The sequence below is a fragment of the Helianthus annuus genome, chromosome 1 (genome assembly GCF_002127325.2).
Source record: "Helianthus annuus cultivar XRQ/B chromosome 1, HanXRQr2.0-SUNRISE, whole genome shotgun sequence".
In the NCBI taxonomy this organism is placed as follows: domain Eukaryota; kingdom Viridiplantae; phylum Streptophyta; class Magnoliopsida; order Asterales; family Asteraceae; genus Helianthus; species Helianthus annuus.
In genome coordinates, this window is record NC_035433.2 from 34,952,529 (window position 1) to 34,977,820 (window position 25,292).

A 25,292-nucleotide genomic window follows, 5' to 3' on the forward strand; every position below is an offset into this window, starting at 1 on the left:
ACCCACACCTAGAGGTATTCGGAGATGAACGTATACAGAAATATACTGTTAGTAGATCGTACTATAATCATCTCACAAAGTTGTACGAACTTCCACAACACCTATTATCAGATGGTGAATTCAAAGGAACACTTCACAAATTTGTAAGTATTTATATACATTTATATATATATATATAAATCATTTTTACCGCAATTTGTTTTTGTAACAGCATTGTAAAGAGAGAGAGATGAAAGAAGATGGTACATACTATGACATTGGAAAAGACGTAGTGACTGAAGTGCTTGGTAATGGTCATCATCACGGGGGACGTACTCTGTTAGTTTCAAGTGTGCTTGGTGTTACAAAAACCTTGCATTCCAGAAAGAGAAAAAAGAAGTCTAAGGGGGTTGATAGAGTAATAGAAGAGACAGACACGGTGCAAAGGGACCAATCTCGTTTAGTTGCAACGGCTCAGGCTCTACCGGAAATTGAGGTACCATATTTCCTCTATATTAATTAATGAGTAAACCGCCATTTTCGTCCCTGTGGTTTGTTAAAAGTTGTCACTTCAGTCCAATTTTTAATGTCTGATTACTATTCTTTTTAATACGGCTGCACACTAGTAGAAAAACACCTTTCTTGACGCGCCTTGAGCGTCATAAAGGGCACCTTTCTTGGACGGTTTAAAAGTGACCCCATGTTAGAAATCTGGGTGTACGGCTGCGTTTACGGCCCGTTCGCTGCCATTAAATGGCTGCGTTTAGGGCCGTATAACGACTGCGTACGGGCTGTAAAAGCAGCTGTTTAGCGGCTGCAAACACAACGGTTATCCGCTGCGTTTACGGCCCGTTCGCAGCCTTTAAATGACTGCGTTTACGGCCATATAACGGCTGCGAACGGTCCGTAAACGAAGCGGTTTAACGGCTGCAAACGCAAAAGTTAACCAATGCGTTTACGGCCTGTTCGCAGCCGTTAAATGGCTGCGTTTAAGGCCGTATAACAGCTGCGAACAAGCCGTAAGCGCAGCGGTTTAACGGCCAGTTCGCAGCTGTTATACGGCCATAAACACAGTCGTTTAACGGCAGCGAACGGATGGATTTGGATTAGAAAATACATATCTGAATTTTTTGGATTTGGATAGTATTCTTACAAAGTTTTTGCCATTTCAGATATCTAAAAATAATTCTAAAAAAGTTTTTAAATAATAAATATTATTAGAATTTTCGGATATTATGTATATTTTGAATGAATTTTTTAGAAAGTTTCGGATATTTTGGATAATTCAGATATTAGAAATAGCGATACATTAGAAAAAGATAGGTGTATTTTATAGTATTTACTAACAGTATTTACGTGTTTGCAGTCAATCACTACTTGTGAGCTTATATGGCCATTCGACGATTCCTTCCCCAACATGATTTTAGGACATGGGCAAGCTTATCCGTCTTCTGATAGGATCTTAGATAACAACCCGATGCATGTTGATTACATAAAGATCTATGTAGATGGTGTAGTGGAAAAATATAAAGGTTATCCAATCCCGCCACACACAATGAAGCCTGAGGAAGTAACTGATATGGGTAGTACACAAGGAAATTTTATTCAATGGCCTAGAAAAGCCATAAAGGTATATTTTTTACGAAACTGTAGCCGTATATTACTTTATTTATTGTTATATTAACAATATTTGTTTTATGATACAGCTTTTAAACACTGATTCTCGTCAAGAATCAGATGCTTATCATCAACAACCACCACCCGACTATTCTGAGTGTTATATGCCAGCTCCGGTAATTGTTTTTTTTTATAACTTATAATTTACATATAGTTGAAATAAAATATATTTTCTTTGCTAATGTAGCCTGACGAAGGACACATGGAATTTCAAGAAGAAGTTAACACTGGAGTGAGTTTTATGGATTTGGTAATCACTTTATTCTATTTCTCTCTCTATATATATATAGCTATAAGAAATGGTCTGATAATGTCATTTGTTAATGTAGCTAAATATTGAGATTCCAATACCACCGAGTCATAACAAGGATGTTGCTGATCCTAAAGTTATTGAGACTGCTCCTACTCGGCCTGTTCGTAGCGAGCATGTTCCTATACCGCATGTCTCCACTGAGCCTGTTCCTACACAACCTGTCTCCACTGAGCCTGTTCTTGCACCGCTTGTCTCTACTGAGCCTGTTCTTGCACCGCGTGGGTCTACTGAGCCTGTTCGTACAACACCTGTTTCCAAACCGAAGAAAAAAAATACAAACATCGCTAAACTTTTGAGAAAGGTAAAGAAAAGGCGGCCTGAAAACATATATAGATTAGTAGAAGAATTGGCGCTTAAAGCTAACGAAAGCGCAACGGTTGCGGTTACTTCGCCAAACGGAATGTACAAGGAACCTGAAGTTGAGCACGTTGAAATAAAGGAATTAATGAATCTATCTCTTGACAAATGGGCGGAGCTCGGAACTTTGAATTGGTATATTATGTAAGTACATTGATTTTTTGTTCAGTTATTTTATGGAAACATTTTATGAAAATATAAGTGAGTGATACTAATTTATAATATTTCTTTCTTTGCTTTTAGGTATTTATATGCTTTGGGAGAGATAAACAGCTTGAATAAAACTGCGTATTTTAATCCTCATTATATTGCATTAAATGCAATTGAAGCAAATGAAAACCTTGCCATAAATCATATTAAATCTGTCATGAAGTATCATAAGAAAAGACAATATTTTATGGCACCATATTTAGCCGGGTATTAGTTTTTTCTTTTTTGCTACTTTTCTTGATTTTATTTATTTCATTTAGTTAAAAACTAACATATTAATTTTTGTAAAAAACTTCATAATGCAGGGGTCATTATTCATTAATTATGATTCATCACAACCCCGTAGATAAAAACTACTATGGACATATTATCGATTCAAGCAATGAGGAAAAAGATGCATCGTGTTACAAGATCACTGAGTTATTTGAAAAAGCTACGAAAACGAAAATAACATGGAAAATGGAAAATGTAAGTTTTTATTCATTTTCTTTAAGTTTTGTTTATTTATATTTTTTAACTAGTTACTTGTTAATTCAATATATTTAGTGTCATCAACAAAGCGGAACCTGGGAATGTGGGTATTATGTGATGTACGCTATGTATGATTTTTTGATGACTTGCAGAGAACATCTTGTAAGTATATTTATATATTTATATCTTTTATATGTTGAACTATAATGCATATTGAATTGTAATCTAACTTTTATTTATTTATTTATTTGTTCAAGATGATGTACAATTCTAGGCCCCTTACTCGGTGTGAAATTGACAAATTTGTAGAAAACATATTAAAGACGTTTGTGCAATTACATGGTAAGCTTTTATCTTCTTTTCATGTTATTTTGTATGAATATGTAATCTAGAGCATAGATATGGTATGCTTGTGACCTTGGCTGGTGATAGTGCCACTTATATATTTATATTATATTATGCAGTAAAGAAGAGAGCAAATTCTACCTGACGATTCACCGGGATTTTTAAAGAAACAATTTGCTATTGGCTTCTAAGAATCAGGTTAGTTTTAACTTTGATTTGATATTGTTAGCATGTAGTCTCTTGCGTAGAGATTTTGGGGTGTCGATATATTGGTAGTTTCGCTATCCGATGCGTTCTATGCACATCTAATGTGGTTTCTAGTTATTATAAAGTAAAATAGCTGTAAATTCTTAAATGAGCTAAATTTGACCGTTAGGATTATGGTTTCTAGTTATTATGTGAATCCCATGCTGCCTTGAGTATCTAAGTACATTTGGAATCCTATAGACCAGATAGTCGTGAATTTTGGTCTAGTTCGAAACGCATTTCGTCCAATATGTTAGTTTAGCGATTCGAGTTTAAGGTTTTATTTAGTTAATTGTATGACATAGTTAATACTCACAATAATAAGAGTATTTATAAACTGATTTGGTGTTGATAAAACTAGAATTAACTTGAAACCATGTATTAGCTTGGATCTATTGATGTTGACATGTTCTTTCTCCAGTTACATAATACTACATTCAGGTTATAAGTTTAAAGTTTTAATGTGTCATTGTTTTTGCAGGGGTTGAATTCACAGCAATATGGATGTGTGCTAGAGGGTTCAAGTCAACTTATTAAGGATTTCTAGTAGATGTTATTTTGCCGAAACTTGGATTAATGGGTTATGTAAAGACAAATTAGAACAATTGTGTGATGTTTTGAAGAACCAGATTTCCTTTATATTTATGCATCTATTTTTGTTTGAATGGCTTAGTAATGCTTTTAAATTATTAATTGTATTATATAATTAGTTACTGTATATAATATAACCTCATGAACCTCATGGTTAGCAGTAATTGAATGATGAAAAACATTTTTAAGAGGGTATATTTCTTTTTTAAAACAATCATAAATGACCACTTTTTAAAACAACCTAAAACGATGTTGTTTTGATTTTTTAAAACACTCATAAATCATAAAAGAACCTTTTAAAACCGTTGATTTGTATTTTTAAAACACTTAGAAACTCATGAACACCTTTTAAAACGGTTGATTCCACCTTTTAAAACGGTTGTATTAGTTTTTTTAAAACACTCATAATCTAAAAACACCACTTTTAAAACGGTTGCATTTTTTTTTTAAAACACTCATAATCTACACAAGCACTTGTGAACGTGATTTTTTGTGCAAGCCTTTTAAAACGGTTGAGTCTTAATTAAAACGGTCCATTAGCTTTTAAAACATATGAATTTAAAACGGTGGTCCAACCGTTTTAAAATGTATAGATCACCGTTTTAAAAAGGGTTATTTTTGTACTAGTGACTCGAGTTATATGATAATGTAGAATCTTCGTTTACCTTTTTGCAAGTATACCTTATTAAACAAAGGGCTAGAAAAACAACATAACTTCACAGCAAAAATTCCCAAATCTAGCTACAACAACTTGGTGTTTAGTAACAAATAGAAGTTCATGAACATCCTCTATTAAACTGTCTAATGCATTGGAATTTTTCCCCTGGCTTCACTCGTTTTAGATACTCCAATTTCATACGATCGGACATAAAAAATTTCAGACTTTTAGGTCTCGTAAGGTTGATCATTAGACACCAAGTTTAAACAAATTAACACTTGAAAACACTAATCATATTCATGTCAACCAATTCAAGTTTTATAGTACCTGAATATCAAATTCGAGTTTTTACAAATTAACATGATTAGATACTAACACATGTTTCAACAAAATAACAAAACATATTCATGAATTCATAGAATAGAATCGAGACAAAATTGCAGAAAACAACCTTTATGTTAGCCCCAAACTGCATTTTATACCTTTCACTATAAAATCGGCAAAAATCAACCTTTATGTTCATGTTTTGCTACAGATTCAGCCTTTAACACAAAAACCGTTAAATTTTTCTAGTTAACTCCCCTCACATGCATTGCATATAAGGGTATTATTGCCTTTTTTCATTGCCTCTCATTTAATATAGTTTTTTTAATCAAGTGGCTCCTCGTAATTTTGATAATTTGGTACATGTGCAACCCAATATCTTCAAAGATAAGTAAAGAAATGAGTGAATTATAAAGTTTGTTCTTTATATTTATACCAAGTTTTAGGCGGTGTCTTTTATCTTTAAAATTGACGAGTTTTATACTTTATGTTTCAAAATGTTGCACGCAGTGGCGAAGTTTGAGATTTCCGACCAGGGTTCGAAAGTCATTGGATCTAAAAGTTTCTATAAAACTGGGGGGGGGGGGCGAAAACGTATATACCCAAAACTTTCTATACGAAAACTATATACTCTCCACTACTATTGTAAGTGTTTACTTCTGGAGGGATTCTCAAACCATGTCAGAATCATTTAGTGTTCCTATGTCTGAAGTTCAATCTAATCCTTCTGAATTTTCTAAGATTATATCAAATGTTTTTTATATAGTTTTGATTACCATTTTTAATACTATGTTTGTGTATTTGTTTGTAGGATGAAATGTGTTATATTGGAGATAATTTAATGCCTATATCTAATTGTATTCAAAGTAATCTAAATCATCTTCTAGTGAAGTCAAGCGTAATCTTCGTGAAGTCTATGATGTAGACGACTCACTAAATTTTTCTTCAACAAAACGTCGGATTGGAGATGAAAAAGATGAAGTCGAGGCTGATGGAGTTGGCAAGCTTTTAATTCCAAAGATGGATAAGTGGTGTGTTTCATTATATTTCATTTTTGATGAAATGTTTTTAAGACATGTTGGTGTTATTTGTTTCACCTTGTGGTGCATTTGAATGTTTTCGTTGATTTATTATGTTTTTGAACAAGTAAAATGTTTGTTATAATTTGGGTTATGTGTTTATTCAAATGTAAACAAATTTATGTTAATAGTCAAACCTAATATTTATAATGTGTCGTATTTATAATAAATAGTTATGACTTAATTTTAAGTATTTTTTATGGAGTCATTTACTATGTCAATAAGCATTGTCTAATACATTTTTTTTACAAATTTTGTCAATTAAGTTAAAATTTATCTCAACTACAATTGTTAATACAAAATAATTATAAAACAATATAACGTTTGAAAACATTTCTTTTTATTTTATTTAACGACATAACTAGATTTGTAACAGCCCAGCGTAACCGCACCATGATATTGTCCGCTTTGGCGGCCAGCACGCCCCTGGCGTCCCCCCCCCTCACGGTTTTCAAAACACGTCATGATGGTGAAGGTATCCAGCCCCTTATAAGGAAGCATTTGTTCCCCTTCACAACCGATGTGGGATGTCACAATCCACCCCCCTTAAGGGGTCCAGCGTCCTCGCAGGACCTGGCACCACCGGTCCGGCCCTGGCTCTGATACCAAACTGTCACACCCCCAAAATACCACATGCGGTAACCCCGCTAGGCATGTGACGTACCAAGATCTAGCCACCAATCACATTGAACTAACCAGAAGATATTTAACAAAATTTCCATTCATTAAGTAAAACATTCATAAAACATATTCCAAGTTAAATAGTGTCAGCGGAAGCAAATAATAAAACATCGTTCAAATGTTTCAAAACCAATGTATGCGAAATCAGTAAACAAGTCTTGTAAATCCAAGCGACATGACCCATGACCACTCCAGCTATCCAGACAGCAAGTTCCTTTCCATGGTACCTAACGACCTGCGAGCATGTAACAAGTGTGTCAGACTACGCTGGTGAGTTCATAGTTTTACGAAAACGTTAGTTACCAAGTGTTTAGTTAAGTTCATTGATTTTAATGTTGATAATACCCCGAATACAAGATGGCTCCAGATTTATTTTGCCCGTTCCCCAATGCTCCTATCAAAGCATTGGGCATGACTGAGTCATTAGTTCACACCCGTCCTCTCAGATACGGGGTGAGAGTGCCAAACCTAGATAGCGCTACCAACTAATACTCCGTTACCTCTCAGGTAACAACAAGATGGGACTTAAGGGTGATAGGATGAGTGTATTATCCAACATTCCCGATTTTACCCACGAAACGTATTTCTATCAGGAATACCCAATTGATTTACCCAAAAACCTATCCCTCTCAGGAATACCCAATGACTGTCCCAACCACCGAGATGCATGCTCAAGAGAAATAAACTCACATTTGCTTTGCTCGGTATGTTAAATTACCCGTCCAAGTTGGTCAACCCAAACCCTGCGTGGTTACCAATCAATATTAGTTTCACAATCAGTCATGTCACATAATACACATAACAGACAGGTTTGTTATTCATACAAGTCACACCAGTTGTCTCATTCTGATTATCTGGTAACAATAGTTTTCATGAGTACAGTCGCTCATTATAAAACACATCCTAGACTGTTCCGTTGGTTTACACAGTTTCAGCATCTCCACGAAAAACCTATTTTTCGTGGAATGCTCCTATGGCGAAAGACCCTACGACGAAATACTATACTTCGTCGAGCATTCATGTGACGAAAGACTCTAATGTTTTGTCGAAGTCTGGTCGACGAAAGACCATGTTCTTCGTTGAGATGTCTTTCGTCGTTGCACTTAACAATCAGTAACAGTTTCTCCTTAATCTCAGCCATCACATATGCTAACGTTTTGACAGTTTCTTAATCAGATCAAATGGTACTTTTCCACCATGAATGTGTAGTCTACTCATGAATGCTTATTAATCAACCTAACACAACAGGGTTCATCATTCAAATCATACTTAAACACCCAATAACCCTAATCATACAATGATCGCACCCAAACAGGTTCATTAGTTTAGCATGACATCAGTTATACGACACATGGCCCAATCATAACGCCCCAATCATAGCGCAAACATAACCGCATACAAATCATATCAAGCAAGTTTCATGCAAATCCCCATATTAATCGATCAAATCATCAGTTGTTAATCCTAAGACTTCTAAACATTACTTCCATCATAGTTTAATATCAAATTCAACCACATGTTCTAACTTTACATTCTAAATAATGAAACCCTAGTCAATTACGTAGCGAAACGACATCAAACGCATAACACACTATTAACGGAAGACACTAACCGTGATTCGGGGAATTAGATTACTCGAGATGGAAAAGGAATGCTTCAGACTTCCTACTGCCGTCGCACAGGGAACAAGAAGAGAGGAGTTAGGGTTTCTAGTTTACGGCGACTTATTACCAGAAGTTATATAACGCACAACAGTTGGGCCGCGAACTATTCTGGGCCGAAGGCCCACCTCGGCGAAAGACATGCTTCGACGAAAAACCCCTTTTTCGTCGAGGTTGAGGGTGGCGAAAGACTGGTTATTCGTCAGGACTAAAGATGACGAAGAACTTTATACTAGATCTTAATTAAACTACATTTAATTATATTAAACACCACACATACAACCACCAAACATAACACATAAACTGTTAATCATTCACATAACTACACTCGACACCACATGAATCAAATTGTAAAACAGGATTATAAGATCAGTGATATGTATGGGAAAGACCTTGAAATCTCGGGTTGTCACAAGATTAATATAACTTAATTTTTGTTGCCCGTGAAGTTCAGGTAGTCTTTTTATTTTACATTTGTTGTATACATAATTTAAATGGTCAACCAACTAAAGTTCACGAGGAATAACCTAATATTTATTATATTCAAATATCAAGCATGCAAAAACGATTGTGTTGATTATGTGTTATTTGTCTAATGGTTTGTTTATTTAGAGTGTTGTCACAGTCAATTGTATGCAAGCAAGTCATCATATTGTGGATCTACTGGACGACCAGTTCCTCACGACCAAGGGTGAATAGTTATCGCAATCATCGTTCAGTCTCGCTCCTCGGGGTTGTGACTCGCACATCACATTTGGTTTATTTTACTTATTGTTGTTGTCCATTGTTTATGATTATCTAACTAAAATACACATGATTTACATGCTAACGTTTTAAATAAATTATTTTATTTAAACTTAGATTTACTCACCAACTTCTTTTAGTTGACTCATATATTTTACACGTGGTACATGAAAAGAAGCTTGATGAGTCAATGATGGAAGACATGTAGGATTGCCTTCGACTAAATATATGGGATTTTCCCATGTTTATGTTTTCAAAATATGTTTGGATTATTTGAAAATTGTTTTGTTTGATGTGATATTTTTATCAATGACATAAATAAATATTGAAACACTTAATAGGGCTACAAGTTTTGGAGAATCATCACGCTATGACCAAAAAAACGCTGACGGTCGGGTCTGACACTCGACTCTCTCTCTCTTTCTCTGTCCGACGTACACCCAACGTTCATGACCACCGCCTAAACTTTAAATGGCCACAATTGTTACACAACCACAATCCTAACAGCCTTTTTGTATTGCCACTTCTTCTATCACTCACCACCGCACCACGACCCACACATCTCACCGCCACTATTCAGGAACCATATAAATAAATTATAGATTTTGTATGGAAATATCTTGTATTTAACTTTTTTTTTCAAATGTTACTCTTTTATACTAATAATTTAACTGTTTTTTTTTTTCAAATGTTAATCCTTTATACCAATAATTTAACTTTTTTTTAAAACTAGAATTAATTTCTATTTCTATTTTGTTCAAGGTACAATTTTTTTTTTTTTTACATTTTATGATTTTATTTCCAAATATCTTTGGGTGATTTTTAGTTTCTAGAAAATTCATTAAATTTAATATCGTTTTTTAATAAATTAGAGTCACTGACTATTAGTTGCCAAGCGGAATCCCATCAGTAAAATAAAATCCCATTAGTTACCAACTGTTAGTCGCTAATGAATCCACTTATAATCTTTCGGAAGAGACAACGAAAGTTGTTGATAATCCGTCACTAAAGTCATCGACACTTTGTTGAAAATTAGACTACGCATGACTATTTTCTAATGGAGTGTAACCATCGGTCCGTTAGATTTTAGTCAGTGACCACCTTCATTAACGGATTGTATATAGAAATTGCACACGATAATACTTTGGTTTTGTGGTGTTACTAGTGTCACAAATTGAATTGTCTTTCTTTTATTTTCGTCATGAGTTTTTCTACATAAAGAAAAAATATCTACTTGCGTGTGATTGATAGCAACTTCAAACCCACTAAAAGTTCTTTCGTGTGGCATAGAAAGCACGATCTTAACAAACACTTCAATTCATCTAGTGACATTTAATGCAAATGAAATTGAAGAATTCTTAGACCAAACACAATATATAAATGTGTTAACCAATAAGAATAAAAACATCTAAAGAATATACGAGACAAAAGTATTCATATAAATTCTTAATAAAATATGGCAAATGGATTATAGTAATCCAAGCTAAGATTTATTGGCCTATAATAATTTATACCAACAATCTAATTTATGTCACCTTGAATTTTCACTTCCGTAGCCATAGCCAAATTATCTTAGATCTACTGGCTGATCAGTTCCCCATGACTATGAGTGAATAGCTATCGCAATCATCGTTCAGTCTTGCTCCTCGGGGTTGTGACTCGCACATCGCATTTGGTTTATTTTACTTATTGTTGTTGTCAATTGTTTATGATTATCTAATTAAAATACACATGATTCACATGCTAACTTTTTAAATAAATTATTTTATTTAAACTTAGATTTACTCACCAGCTTTTTTTAGTTGACCCATATATTTTACACGTGATACATGAAAAAAAGCTTGATGAGTCAATGATGGAAGACATATAGGATTGCCTTCGACTAAATATATGGGATTTTTCCACGTTTATGTTTTCAAATTATGTTTGGATTATTTGAAAATTGTTATGTTTGATGTGACATTTTAATCAATGACATAAATAAATATTGAAATACTTAATAGGGCTACAAGTTTTGGAGAATCATCACGCTCTGACCAAAAATCCGCCGAGGGTCGGGTCTGACACTCGACTCTCTCTCTCTCTTTCTCTGTCCGATGTACACCCAGCGCTCATGACCACCACCTAAACTTTAAATGGCCACAATTGTCACACAACAACAATCCTAACAGCCTTTTTGTACTGCCACTTTTTCTATCACTCGCTACCACACCACGACCCACACATCTTGCCGTCACTATTCAGGAACCATATAAATATATTATAGATTTTGTATGGAAATATCTTGTATTTTTTAGAACAACAAATATCTCGTGTTACATCTTTATACCAATAATTTAACTTTTTTTTTTCAAATCTTAATCCCTTATACCAATAATTTAACTTTTTTTTTTTTTAACTAGAATTAATTTCTATTTCTATTTCGTTCAAGGTACAATTTTTAGTATTTTTACGTTTTATGATTTTCTATTTCCAAATATCTTTGGGTTATTTTTAGTTTCTAGAAAATTCATTAAATTTAATATCGTTTTTTTTAATAAATTAGAGTCACTGACTATTAGTTTTTTTTAAACGGCTCAGCGGTACATTTCTCTACGGAACTCACCCACGTCCCGAGTTCGATCCCGAGCCCCCCTAAGGTTCAGCCCTCCAGGCTTTTACCCCTGAGTGGGATTCAAACCCGCACCCCTCCAGAAGAAACCCCCAAGGGAAAAAACTCCTGACCTCCTGCCAACCACTTGGGTTGGGACTCATTGGCCACTGACTATTAGTTGCCAAGGGGAATCCCATCAATAAAATAAAATCCCATTAGTTACCAACTGTTAGTCGCTAATGAATCCACTGATAATCTTTCGAAAGAGACAACAGAAGTTGTTGATAATCCGTCACTAAAGTCATCGACACTTTGTTGAAAATTAGACTACGCATGGCCATATTTTCTGATGGAGTGTCACCATCGGTCCGTTAGATTTTGGTCAGTAACCACCTTCATTAATGGATTGTATATAGAAATGGCACACGATAATACTTTTTTTGTTTTGTTTTGTGGTGTTACTAGTGTCACAAATTGAATTATCTTTCTTTTATATTCGTCATGAGTTTTTCTACATAAAGAAAGAATAACGACTAGCATGTGATTGATAGCAACTTCAAACCCACTAAAAGTTCTTTCGTGAGGCATAGAAAGCATGATCTTAAGGCTATGTGTAGTTATAAAGCCCCTTTGTGGGTGTTATACGACACGTGTCGTGTCACGTCACACAGAGGCTTTATGGGGCGTTATATCACTAGAGGCCATAGTCATAAAACCCCTACCTCATCATTACTCAATTAATTTAATAACCCATTCAATTATACATACATATGTATGTATATATATGTATGTATGTAAACCCCTTCAAAATCATCTCCTCTCACGCCGCTATACATATGGCGTTGCATCCATTTTTGCCCCCATAGCACCGCCTGTCGTGATGTGACAGACGCTATGAAACGCTGTGCTTCAAAAAATTGCACCCATGGCGCCCAGTACATTACCTAACAAACATTTCATTTCGCCTAGTGACATTTAATGCGAATGAAATTGAAGAATTCTTACACCAAACACCATATATAAATGTGGATAAACCAATAAGAATATACAAACAGGATAAACTATGTGTAATTAAACTCACCACACTAATGTGGATATAACTCCGATCAATATAATACCATAACGATTCAACGAGATCTAAAAACATCTAAAGAATATACGAGACAAAAAAAATCATATAAATTCTTAATAAAATATGGCACATGGATTATAGTAATCCAAGCTATAAGATTTATTGGCCCATAGTAATTTATACCAACAATCTAATTAATGTCACCTTGAATTTTCACTTCCGATGACATAGGCAATCTTACTCATGTAATTATCTTAGATTCACACTCGATTTCGCTTACAAGGATGACTACAATCAAGTGTAAATATATAATAATTATGTGAACGTTATTGACAGTTCAACGAAAGTGAAACTGTGTTTATGGATTATTATAGGCCAATAAGTCATAGTATAGATTGCTAAAATCCAATTTGCCATAAAATAATCAAAAGGTCGACCAAATCATTGGTCAACCAGAAGGTGACCATCGAGTCAACCTCGACTATTTGTTGCCACACCATATCCGTTATGGCCATTGCTACCATTACTCATCTTCTCCGATTTTGAAGCCTTTTTCCTCTTTAACACCACAAACCATGTGTAAGCTTCTAAAACGACTGCTATAATGGCTAACATTATGATAATGCCACCATAAGATCTTTTCCATTTCTTTTCCGGCTGTAAAATATCAAAACCTTTGAATATGTTGATGATTGCGAGAACGATGATACCGTATCCGAGTGAATGGTGGTAGATGTTCCAATAAATTCTGTATTTGTGATCCTTCCTTGGCCTTACAAGCAACGCAACTACCTATGTATGTACAAGTAACCCACCAAATATTGAAACAACAGTAAAATGCGAATTTACACATGAAAATTAATAAATTAATCATTAACCTTTTGTTTTATCAAAGAATTAATCTAATAACACATAGATACGTGTCCATTTTATCACATCAAGCCAAGTTAATTAGCGGTATGAATATAAAAATCATACACCCAAAATAAAAATAAAAAGATGTTTTTAAAAATTAAATTAAAAATATTTAAAAAAATTTAAAAGTAAAATACTTAATGTTTTTTGAACAGCAAGTAAAATACTTAATTCTTAATCTTTTATTAATACTTCTCCAAAAATATTTAAAAACTTAGATTTTAGTCTTTCCTCCAATAACATGAAGACACATGTCCATTTTTGTCAGATCCTATGTCATGTTAGAATAGGGATATAGAAATTTTACGCCCCATTACTCCAAATCAGCACAAGTTCTTGTAACTGGACCCGTAAATATAAGAAGTTTCGTAGTCGTAGGTGGTGTGGCGCCATCCCCCGTCATAGCGCTTTATGGAGCTGACAAACACTGCCCCGGGAGGGCTATATCCCGGATTCCGGCCTCCTCCGTGAAAATTATAACGGTGCCATACCTGATTAGGTTATTTACCCCATGCGTGATTTCTGATTTTGTACATGCATGATTATGTTCATGCGTGATTATGGGTTTTAACATGCGTGATTATGGTTTTCAACATGCGTGATTAGGGTTTTTGAGTTTTATAACGCGCGTAATTTCATCTCGTATACATCGTACGTTAAGAAATTTTGTACGTTAACCAACCCATATATATGTATACTTGACGGATATAACCCCACTACACACCTATATGATATAACCCATCTCTCTTAAGTAAATGACTAAATACCACTTGTGGAACAACCCCATATGATGAGGGGTGAATGGGTGACGTGACCACTACGACCCAATAAAAGGTGTTTTCAAATTTTTAGATTTAATGGAAAAATCTTATTTTTTAATCTTTCTTAACACTTTTTTTTGTACGGCGTATTTCCTTTTAATTCTTGCTGTCCGTGAAACTTAAACTTAAGACCTCCGTCTCTTAAAGTGTTTAAAAGGTTTGTCTTTGCAAATGGACCACCAGTCGATTGGTTTATTAGCACTTCTTTTAAACCAAAAATAATAGAAACAACTTTGAATCTTTACCAGTAATTCATTTTTATGTTAGCGCAAGGTCACTCGGTTAATGGTTAGTTTGAATAAAAGAAAGTCTAAATGGAATTTTGTAAATATGTATTAGCAAACTAGTTTTTCTTGTGATTTTTTCAGTTTCAAGATCTATAAAAGGATTTCCATTCAATAAGTTTTTATTTTATATACTTTTTAGTAGCTAGCCATAAGGTTTGTGGGTTAATAAATATTAGCATCTAGAGGTGGTACCTGGAGGGTGGCCACACAGAAGAGGATGATGCCGATGATTCTGTGAGTTGTGAACTGGATCCCCGGAGACTGACTGCCTAGCCGGATTCCGGTGGCCCAACCGGCTACTCCAATGATGTATGCAGATGTTTGACAAGTCACATGTAGGTAGAACCATGCAGGGTCTAGTGATTCGAACACCCTAACATATCTCGCCATTATAGCACCAAGAGGCATCATGATCCCCCAGCCGACTGCATTTAGGATACCATGAATCTGTAGTATGAACAAATCCAAAAATCTACTGTAGTTATTTTCATCATAACATGCAGATTTGACTATTTGTTATGCCCCGTGGCGTAGTAGGAAGATATTATAATTTGTTTCAAGTTATTTAAATTTAATTATAATGAAAAATCACGAGAATCACCTATATTACACCTAGGGGTGTGAATTTCTGACACGACCCGAAAACCAGACACGAACCTAACACGAAATTCGCGGGTGTAGGTTTACTCTAAACGGGGTCGGGTCAATTTCAGGTTGAACCCGCGAACCCGTTAAGGTTAACGGGCCGGGTTCGGGTCAACCTGGTCGGGTTGGCGGGTTGACCCGTTTAAAACATTTATATTATATTTGTTTACAATATATTTTATGTCATAAATTAAAGGGGGTGTGTATTTCATTCCATAATTATAACTTAAAAAGAGAAATTAAAATAAGATTTTATAGTTTAAATATAATATTATTATATACACCTGTGTTTTTTTAATAAATTAACTAGCATTATGACCCGCGGGCGATGCGCCGCGGGCTCGTTTTAAACACTGAGTGGATTAATTTAAGCGTTATGTGAAACGATAACAATATGAAAGTGCGTATTCGATCAAACTCAATGTAACCTATATAAGATTTGCGGTTGGATCAACAAGTAAAGAAAATAGAATACATATCGTACAAAAGAAACGGAATCGAATCCGGGTTGGTTCGTTTATTGGGGTTTCACCTAACCACTACCTTTGCATCAAGATTTAGTACCGTGAAAATGTGCAGTGACTCAAATTTATATTGTCAAATGAAAATGTATTACATTTGACCCGACTCGTTTTTAAACAAAATTTACGTCAAACATATATCAACTGCAAACGTATATAAAAATAAGTATGAAAACGTATTATATTTGACCCTACTCGTTTTCGGGAAAAATATGTCGAAAAGTGAATTTATACCATTTACGTCGAAACGTGAATTTATACCGAAATGTACATAAAAATAAGCACGTGAGAAAAATAAATGTTTTTTTTTTTTTAATTTACTTCAAAACATAGACAAATGCATAAAAATAAGAATGAACACGCATTATATCTAGCCTAATACGTTTCCCGAAAAAACATTTACATGAATTTATACCATTTTTGTTGAAATGTGAATTTATACTGACACGTAAATATTATATTTGGACTAGTACGTTTCTCAAAAAAATACTTTAAGACACATACATAAAGATAACCACGCAAGAAAATAATGTTTGTTAAATTAAAAATGAAAAAAGGGGTGATTAAAGTTAAAACATTAGAAACTCATTTGGGGGGGGGGGGGGGGGGGGGTTAAAATGACATTTTATAAAGTCTTTAGAAAGTGTATCAGTTTTAATAGTGTAGGGCCAGTTTTGGTCGATGGCAAAGGCCACCGACCCACCGACTTTAGTTTGTAAGATATATAGTAATGGTTGAAATGTATATAAAAAGTAAGCACGAAAACGTACTCGTTTACAAATAAAACTTACGTCGAAACGTAGACCAACTCGAATTAAACCAACATGTACATATAAATAAGCATGGAACATATTAGATTTTTTTTTTAAAGTTAACGAACAAAAGTTATTAAGGAAAAATCGGATTATGCATCTTTTGAAGGGATCAAAGTGACATTTTACTAAGTTCATAGGAAGTTAGAAGGGGTGAAAATGATATTTTCTATAGAGGTGAAAATGATATTTATTAACAAAGAATGGGGATTAGTATGGTTAGAGGGGCTAAAAGTGTGATTTAATCAAAGAATAAGAGTTAGTATCGTCGGTGGCTTTGCCACCGACATAATTATCCAAATTTGTCATTCAAAAAATAGTAAATTGCTATTTTAGTCCCTGAGTTTTTGTCTAAATTGCTATTTTAGTTCAAATAGTTTTTTTTTCTCCTCTGTGTCCCTGACTTTTTCTTTTTCTTGACATTTTGATCATATTGACTAACTTAGTCTAAAAACCAGGTTATAATTAGGGGTATTTTTGGCATTAAATAATTATGAGATTTATAAATTATGTTGTAAACTAACCCTGGTTATCACTACACAACAGTTATGCCAAATATACCCGTGGTTATAACCCGATTTTTAGACTGAGTTAGGCAATGTGATCAAACTGGCAAGAAAATAGAAAAGTCAGGGACACAGAGGAGGAAAAAAAAAAAACTATTTGGACTAAAAGGGCAATTTAAACCAAACCTCGGAGATTAAAATGGCAATTTACTCTTAGAAAAAAAGAAGTTGGACCTAAGAAAAAAATAGCTTAATCGAATCATAAAGCCATATTTAAAAAAAATAGCTTAATCGAAACATAAAGCCATAAAATTGGCAATGAGCCAATGACCCAACCAGTCACGCAGTTATTATGGGCCGTCAGAGGAAAAAAATAGTCCATAGGCTTATTTTGATATCTATTTAAGCATTTATTGGGTGGGCTATAACTAAGCGCCATTTATTTACTTCATCCGAAAAAAATATTATAAAATAACAACAGACGAGGAAAAAGTGCATGTAGTGTGCAAAAGTCGGTGGCATATGCACCGACTTTTTCTTTTAAGACTATAGCTAATTTCAGAAAAAAATAAAAACATTCGGGTTGAACGGGTTGTGTTCGGGTCAACCCATGAAACTTCGGGTCGTGTTTTGTTTCATATGTATGATACGATTTTCGGGTTCGGGTTCGTGTAAAATTTTCGGGTTCGGGTTCCTACTTATATGTGTGTATTGTTATTAACATATACTAAGAGAAACTTAAAAAACTTTTAGAACTCACATTTCTTTTCTTTGTTTTTGTGCTTCCTGATCCTTGTGCACTCCCAGATTGGCCCTTGAGAACATTTAGTGTACCCATAGACTTAATATTGTCACCAGATGTAGAATGGCCCATAGGTGCATCATTTGAAACATGACCATCTTGCCAAACTTGATTAAGTTTGGTGCTCATATTTTTTAAATCCAAAGTGGCAAAAATAATAATCTCATTATTCGAATGCATAGCCGACAAGTCAGTAACCGGGAAACTCAAGTCGCCTTCTACCAACTGAGTGGTCATACCTGTAACAGGTGAAGTGTAAACCTTCATCTTGCCACTGGATTGCTGGAATGCCACAATTGCTTGTGAGCCAGCCATGCCTTGAGAAGTTGGATTGATGGCCCACGCGACCCAATGCGAAGAACCCACATTCGTGTGGCGGTACGCGATTTTGAGGGTTCTGGAAGATTGGTTGTAAGTGTAATGGAGATAAGAGTTCAACACTGGGAGGTCATTGCAAGAACTGAATATTTTGTTGCTTGCAAATGCATAGTTCGAGCAAGTTTTACCAAATGTTGATGAAAACATAGTTGTCATTATAGTAAATGACAAAAGTACCCCCCCAAACTTCGTGGGAAATTGGTTCATTTCTTTTTTTTTTTTTTTTTTTTTTTTGTGTTCTAAGAACCACCCACAACAGGAACCTTGATTATGAGGGAATAATTATGAAGGAGAAAGAGGAGCAGCAGTGTAATTATAGGCCACTGAGGTGAAGTTGGTGGGGTTAATGTGTTAGGTTAGTTTGGTAAGAAGGTTCTATTTATGTGACATTTGTTTATTTGGTGGGAGTTTGATAGGTTGATTGATGAGTAGAGAAAGTGTTCGTTTGCTTGTATTTTAAAAACAATCACAACAACCGTATCCTACTCCAACCTCTTAGTATTCTCAATAAAGTAGTTCTGATTATGATGCTAAGGAATCGAATTATTTGTGAGTTGATTAAGACCATGTGTAGTGGGGCTTCAACTTCATGTTCCATCCTTGGGGGTTATTCGACACGTGACGTCCTAGTTAGCAAGGGACATTATTGGTATGATGCCTCATAATGCCCATTGCAATGATTACCTAAATATTTTTTTTAGTTTCCTATTGGACCATTCAAGGATCATCAAGCGTTTTAATAATCACGCCATTTGTTTTTCTGATCGTTTCATGCTCGCGCGCGCGCGGGGCATTATGGGGCGTGATTGTGACCTCTTCATGCCACTTCATTTTACCACTACACATGGTCTAAGCTCTCGAACTATAATATATAATGTATATTACAATTAAACAAGTATAATATTACTCATAAAGCTTAAGATGAGCTTAGTCAGACTTGAATCAATTCAATTTATGTACATCCCTAGTTTCTCTCTTTAAAACATGTTTTACAGTAACAACTTGTGCTTGAAAATTACGTAAAATCAAAACATAAAATGTTAAATATAATAGTTTCAGTAGAAAAATATCTGAAGTTCTTACAAATATTGAACACCAAAATAAATGAAGTCTCGATATAAATAAAAAGACGAAACTACATCCTCTCTCTCTACCTCTCTCCACAACGACTGCAAGTGGTGTATTCCTTCGTGCGAAGGGGTCTGGTTTATGTAAAACGACTGTTTTGATACATCCAACAGTCCATTTCTTGATGAAAATTAACCCTAGCGCAAACCCACAACTATGAACTAGGTTGTGAGCCTGGTGGGTACCAGATTCCACCAAGTTTCGTAATAGAAAATAAAACAAAATACAAGAACAAGTTTAAAATCAAAGTTTGTAAATCTTAGTTTGAACCTCATAAGTGGTGAGGTTTCACCATGAGTTTGCCAAGGCAGACTCGTGAAAACCATCCAAGAGGTGAATCAAACAAGATGATTTGAAAGTAAGTTAAAAAATGAAATGAAATGATAGGAAAATAAAGGAAATGAAAGAAAATGATTACTGATTGCTTCTGCTCGCAAATGAGAGTTTCAGAGTGTCTGAGAGTGTCTGGGCGACTGGGAAAGTGAAATGAATGGGGTTAGGCATGTATTTATTGGGTTAAGGATTGCTTGGGATAATTAGGCCTTTCGTGCGAAGGGACTTGGAGCGACTGAGGGTTGGAACGAATTGGCCTCTTCGCACGAAGAGAGAAGTCTCTTCGCGCAAAAGGGGCTTCTCCTTTGTGTGACATCTGTGCCTCCACGGCCATCAAACATATACTAAACCAATGAAATATTGTGTTTCAACCTTGGGATTTGTATAAATATGTGTATCATTTGCATATATCAATTCTCGTTCGATTTCGAGCTCTAAATCGCTTTCTGGAAAGTTATACGCGAACTGATGCGTAAACGTAATCAGTTTAACGCGACAAACACTCCGGAACAGTGACATAGGCTTAACATACCTTAAAAAACCTTTACATAACTTAGAAATAAGTTTTGGAGGGTTTGGTGTGTCGAAATCAAGTTTATTCGCTTACAGGGACTAATTTCGACAAATTGCGAAAGTATGCCGATTCGTACTGTAACGAACCTTCCGGAATATGATCATAATTTAAACATGACCTAAATATCCTTTACAAAGCTTAGAAATAGGCTTTGAGGTGTTTGGTGCGCAAAAATAAACTTATTTGATCAACAGGGACTAAAAGCGTCAAAAAGTGCCCAAATGACTAGATTCATTGTATCTTGTCCACTTTTGATGTTTTGATGGTTTTGATCACAGTTTTTCAATACCATTTGATAGATTTTGCTTGTTTTTGATGTTCCCATGGTTTCGAAAACCATGTGCCCACTTGTAAGGTCAAGATCAAAGCACGATTTGCGAGAAACGATCCTAACGGTTCTCCGAAATCTATAAATACCCAAGCTCCCATTCCATTTTCCTCACACCTTGATGTGATTTTATGCTCTAAGTTGAAGCTTTATGCTTCATACCTGAGTATTTAGATCAAGTTCTTCCTAGCTTGGACCCGTTGTAAGTTTCTTTCATGCTTTTATGCGTTTTTTAAGCACGAAAGTCAAACTGTGTTTGACTTTCTGTTGATGCAGTTGTCTGTCGACTTCATCTTCGTTCGAGTCTTAGTTTAGGGCTGTTTGTATAGTGCACGGAAATCGAGGATAGGTGAATTAGTGTTGATTCCGCTCGAAATGACACAATGTCATTTCAAGCGAAATCACATCATATCCTGATTCCGCTCGAAGAGTTTGTTGCAGATTCCGCTCGAAATGTGTTGTCTGATTCCGCTTGAAATGCATGTGCATGTTCAAGCGGAACCCCATGGCCTATATAAAGGTCAGTTGGGGCGGAATCAAGGGTAGTAGTAGTAGTTCAGTTCATGTATGTGATGGTGAAGCCCTGCCAAAACGTCTCCAGCTTGTAAAATGTTAGCAGATCAATAAACAGAGATAAATTAGTGAATTCTAGTGTTAAACAAGCTAAACAAAGACAAAATCAATGAATTCCGCCTCTGATTCTGTCTGAGCACTCTTCTGATCAACTCCTTAGGTCGTTTCACGATCCTACATGTGGTATCAGAGCTCAGGAGGAAGAGTTCTTACCGTTTAGCTCGTTTTCGCTAGAAAAATTCTGGTTTCTACACTTTCTTTCATCATTTCAGAAAGTTTTAACGGTCAAAACTGGTTCAAATTTTCACAGACTGTATAAGATTGAACATTAACAAAGCCTTGAAAATATCACAGTAAAAATCAGCTTAAAAATGGACAAAATTGAACCCCGAAGTGATTCCGCTCGAACGGATATTTCTGATTTCGCTCGAGAAGTCTGATTTCGCTCCGAAATATCTGCTGATTCCGCTCCAGGGCTACCTCTAATCTCAGATTTCGCTCCAAATTGTATTCTGGTGATTCCGCTCCAGAAAGTTTGTTGAGATTTCGCTTCAAGATACAAAAGGTTGATTCCGCTCCAAACCTTTTGTTGATTCCGCTCTAAGCTGCCAGATCAGATTTCGGTTCAAGTGTATTTCTGATTCCGCTCCAGACTAACGAATTTCTTGATTTCGCTCCAAATTGAATCTTGGTGATTTCGCTCCAAAAGTGTTATTGGTTATTTCGCTTGAAAGTAAAATTGGTTATTCCGCTTGAAAAGGACCGTCTTGATAAACGTGTTTGTGAATCATAGATTTAAATTTCTTTAATATGACTAATGAAACAATTAATAGAATAAATGTATTAAAGGAAGAATTTGACTCGTTTTCATGTCACACCCCCAATTTACCACCTAGGGCGTATCCCTAATGGAGGTGTAACGATTCAACAAAGAGCCACCAATCATATCAAACACAAGTCATAAGGTATTAAAATACCCAATTGAAATAAATATAACGTTTGAAAAGTTTAACCAAAACCAAAGTATTGAGCGGAAGCATAAAAGTATAAATGTATAAATGTGCCGAAACCCAATCAATATAAATGTTTATCATGACCATAACCACTCCAGCAGCATCAGACAGCAAGTTCCCAGGTTCCTTCAGGAATTACCTACAAGCATGTAAACAAGTGTGTCAGACTACGCTGGTGAGTTCAAGGTTTGTGTTTGTTTACCAAGTTGTGTTACCGATCAAGTGAGTAAAACAGTTTGCAAAATGATGTGTTGTTTGTTGTTATGTTGTTTGACGTTTTGATGTTGCTCATGTTAGATACCCTAGGGAGTGTGCCCATAAGTATCCGGGGAGTGGGTACCCCTTAACGACCGTTTGCTATGTTGCCTTCGTTAGATACCCTAGGGAGAGTGCCCATATGTATCCGAGGAGTGTGCCTCTAACAACCATAGCCATACCCAGATAATTAGTTCACGCCCGTCCTTACGGCCCGGTGTGAGGTTTCCCACCTAATAGCGCTATCAACTAATCACCCCCATTGCCCTCCAGGCAATAACCAAAACCGATTAAGTTATTTACCCAATGTTTCCCTTCCAAATGTTTACCAGTTGTCCCAAACCACCGGGACGCATGCTTGAGAAAAGTGCAGTGAACTCACCTTTGATTTGCTCGGTAAGATTAGTTATATGATCCAATTCAATTCACAGACCCTAATGTGATTATCATAGAACGATCAGTTTGACTTGAACACTTATTTACACATCTTTGCACATATGTCAACAAATAAAAATCATGTTTACACCTACCACGTTGATTATCCCTAATCATCATATATGTAAATCAACTAACAATGCACGTATCGTATCACCGATCAGATTAACACGTTCCATATATGTACACACAAGCAATATTCCTTTACAACACCGACTAATCATGTTTCATGTTTAATATAGTTCTTATAAGTCTAACGTCATGCTATCCGTTCACTATACTTTCCAATCCGTTAACCGCACCGTCCACCCAAAGTGTATGCGGTCCATTAAACACAAAGCCTAACAAGTGCGCGGCCTGCTTACAAATACGTGATCTAGTGGACTTAGGCCCAAACATAGCTGGCCCTCATTAAATCAAATGGCTCAATTAGTTCCGGCCCAGATTAGTTGTGTGCACACCAAAGCTCATCCAATGGATTATCGAACCACCATACAATATTAATGAATTTTACCCCTTATCCCAAGTAACTGGGCCTATATTTATAACCTCCTATCCATGTATACGCCCTATTAGAACAAATACTCATTTACTGGATAATTAACCTATCAAGAAGTAAGATATTAACTAACTTTTATTATGTTCAACATCCTCAAGTAATCATGTAACCAATCCAACTCATATTCACATTACAAGTTCATTACGTCAATCCGTTTAAAGTGCGGCCCACCGAGCCTTACCGGCGTAGATGCGTGTGTGACCTGGGTCAACTTGACCGCAATCGGTTCACAGCCTATAACCCAAACCAACCCGGCCCAACTATGCGTTAAGCACTGCCCATTTAAGTGCAGCCCAATTATCATTCGCTCAGCCCACTATTAACCCTCCGGCCCAAATAAGTGGCATATCCACCTATTCATAGCATCACAATTAACTCTAGTTCCTGTTACGTATCTACATACTTTTCTACCGGATTCCTAGTATGATTTTTATATTTGTAATCCCCACCCTTGTTCGATTACATCCCTGACCGTAGTAATTCCAAATAAACCCGTCATACTAACTCTTTAACATATGAATACAACACTTAACTATTAATACGTCTACTAAGACCCTAGATCATCAGTCCATAACACAACCACATAATTGCCATAATCATTAATCATTCAATATCACATAACATTCCAACTGATTCAATCATATGGCCGTTTAACTCATGAGATCAATATCATCAGGCACGTTTTTATAACACATACACAACCCCTTTTGTTAACCGAATCGCATATCAATCCCATGTAATCATTCATTATTACACAAAACAACTAACAATTATGTAATCAACAAGGAATATGGCGATCAAACTAACCAACAGTTGGTGTCTCGAAGATGATGGGGAGGGGGTTATCTCCTGTTGCCGTGTGCCGATTTGAGAGAGAGAGATATGGAGTAAAGTTTGTTATGATTTTAAACTATAAGAATTCATTTTTGAGTGTAATACGGATGCCATATCTGATAGAATTAGGGTGTTGGGCTGGTTAGTCCATTTAAACCAACAATGAAGGGGTTGGGCCGATAAGTTGCAAATACAAGGAAATAAGTAGAGTTTGTTTTTGGTTTGAGTTTTAAGTTAACAACTACACAAGTTTTGATAGAATATCAACATATGGGGGCGGTTCCTGTTGATCGGCCGAAATGGGCTCAAGCCCATGCAAGTGGGCTATTAAAATCATATGCTAAATACTAAAGTTGTTATCTAGTGGGCTAGTTTAAATCTAATTATTTTCTATCGGGTTATAAGGGTTTAGGGTGCGGTCCGCTCGAACAATTAACACTCATATGTGGCCCAATACAGTTGCGGCCCAAAAACACTGACATGATTGCTTAACGAAGTTATCATGCACAGTTAACATTAAGAAAAGGAATAACGAAGTGTCGAGATCACCAGATTTAAACGTTACTAACCTT

General features: G+C 35.5%; 2 protein-coding genes and 2 long non-coding RNA genes across 4 annotated transcripts; 3 read left to right on the top strand and 1 right to left on the bottom strand.

Moving 5' to 3' along the window:
- The first annotated feature begins 324 nt into the window (after positions 1-324).
- Positions 325-1,444, top strand: LOC118492413. The gene is made up of 2 exons (XR_004893608.1): positions 325-475; positions 1,346-1,444. It is a non-coding gene; the product is annotated as an uncharacterized LOC118492413 (long non-coding RNA).
- Positions 1,445-1,456: 12 nt separating this feature from the next.
- Positions 1,457-2,750, top strand: LOC110870325. Its single transcript, XM_035986649.1, has 5 exons — positions 1,457-1,609; positions 1,686-1,772; positions 1,844-1,906; positions 1,986-2,461; positions 2,570-2,750. Exons 1-5 carry the CDS (start codon positions 1,457-1,459, stop codon positions 2,748-2,750), a joined length of 960 nt encoding a protein of 319 aa, XP_035842542.1.
- Positions 2,751-3,088: 338 nt separating this feature from the next.
- LOC110935639 lies at positions 3,089-4,164 on the top strand. The gene is made up of 4 exons (XR_004893609.1): positions 3,089-3,169; positions 3,265-3,349; positions 3,472-3,550; positions 4,080-4,164. It is a non-coding gene; the product is annotated as an uncharacterized LOC110935639 (long non-coding RNA).
- Positions 4,165-13,000: 8,836 nt separating this feature from the next.
- LOC110945052 (cytochrome b561 and DOMON domain-containing protein At5g47530) lies at positions 13,001-18,962 on the bottom strand. Its single transcript, XM_022186693.2, has 3 exons — positions 18,269-18,962; positions 15,217-15,471; positions 13,001-13,793 (listed from the first exon to the last, which is right to left on the bottom strand). The coding sequence occupies exons 1-3, from the start codon at positions 18,893-18,895 to the stop codon at positions 13,473-13,475; spliced, it is 1,203 nt and encodes a 400-aa protein (XP_022042385.1). The 5' UTR covers positions 18,896-18,962; the 3' UTR covers positions 13,001-13,472.
- Positions 18,963-25,292: the final 6,330 nt, after the last annotated feature.

Coding starts and splice junctions, on each gene's coding strand:
- LOC110945052 (XM_022186693.2), bottom strand. CDS start 18,895: ATGAACCAATTTCCCACGAAGTTTGGGGGGGTACTTTTGTCATTTACT. Junction 15,472..18,268: donor CAAAAACAAAGAAAAGAAAT/GTGAGTTCTAAA, acceptor TTCATACTACAG/ATTCATGGTATCCTAAATGC. Junction 13,794..15,216: donor TCTGTGTGGCCACCCTCCAG/GTACCACCTCTA, acceptor GTACATACATAG/GTAGTTGCGTTGCTTGTAAG.
- LOC110870325 (XM_035986649.1), top strand. CDS start 1,457: ATGCATGTTGATTACATAAAGATCTATGTAGATGGTGTAGTGGAAAAA. Junction 1,610..1,685: donor GGCCTAGAAAAGCCATAAAG/GTATATTTTTTA, acceptor TTTATGATACAG/CTTTTAAACACTGATTCTCG. Junction 2,462..2,569: donor GAGCTCGGAACTTTGAATTG/GTATATTATGTA, acceptor CTTTGCTTTTAG/GTATTTATATGCTTTGGGAG.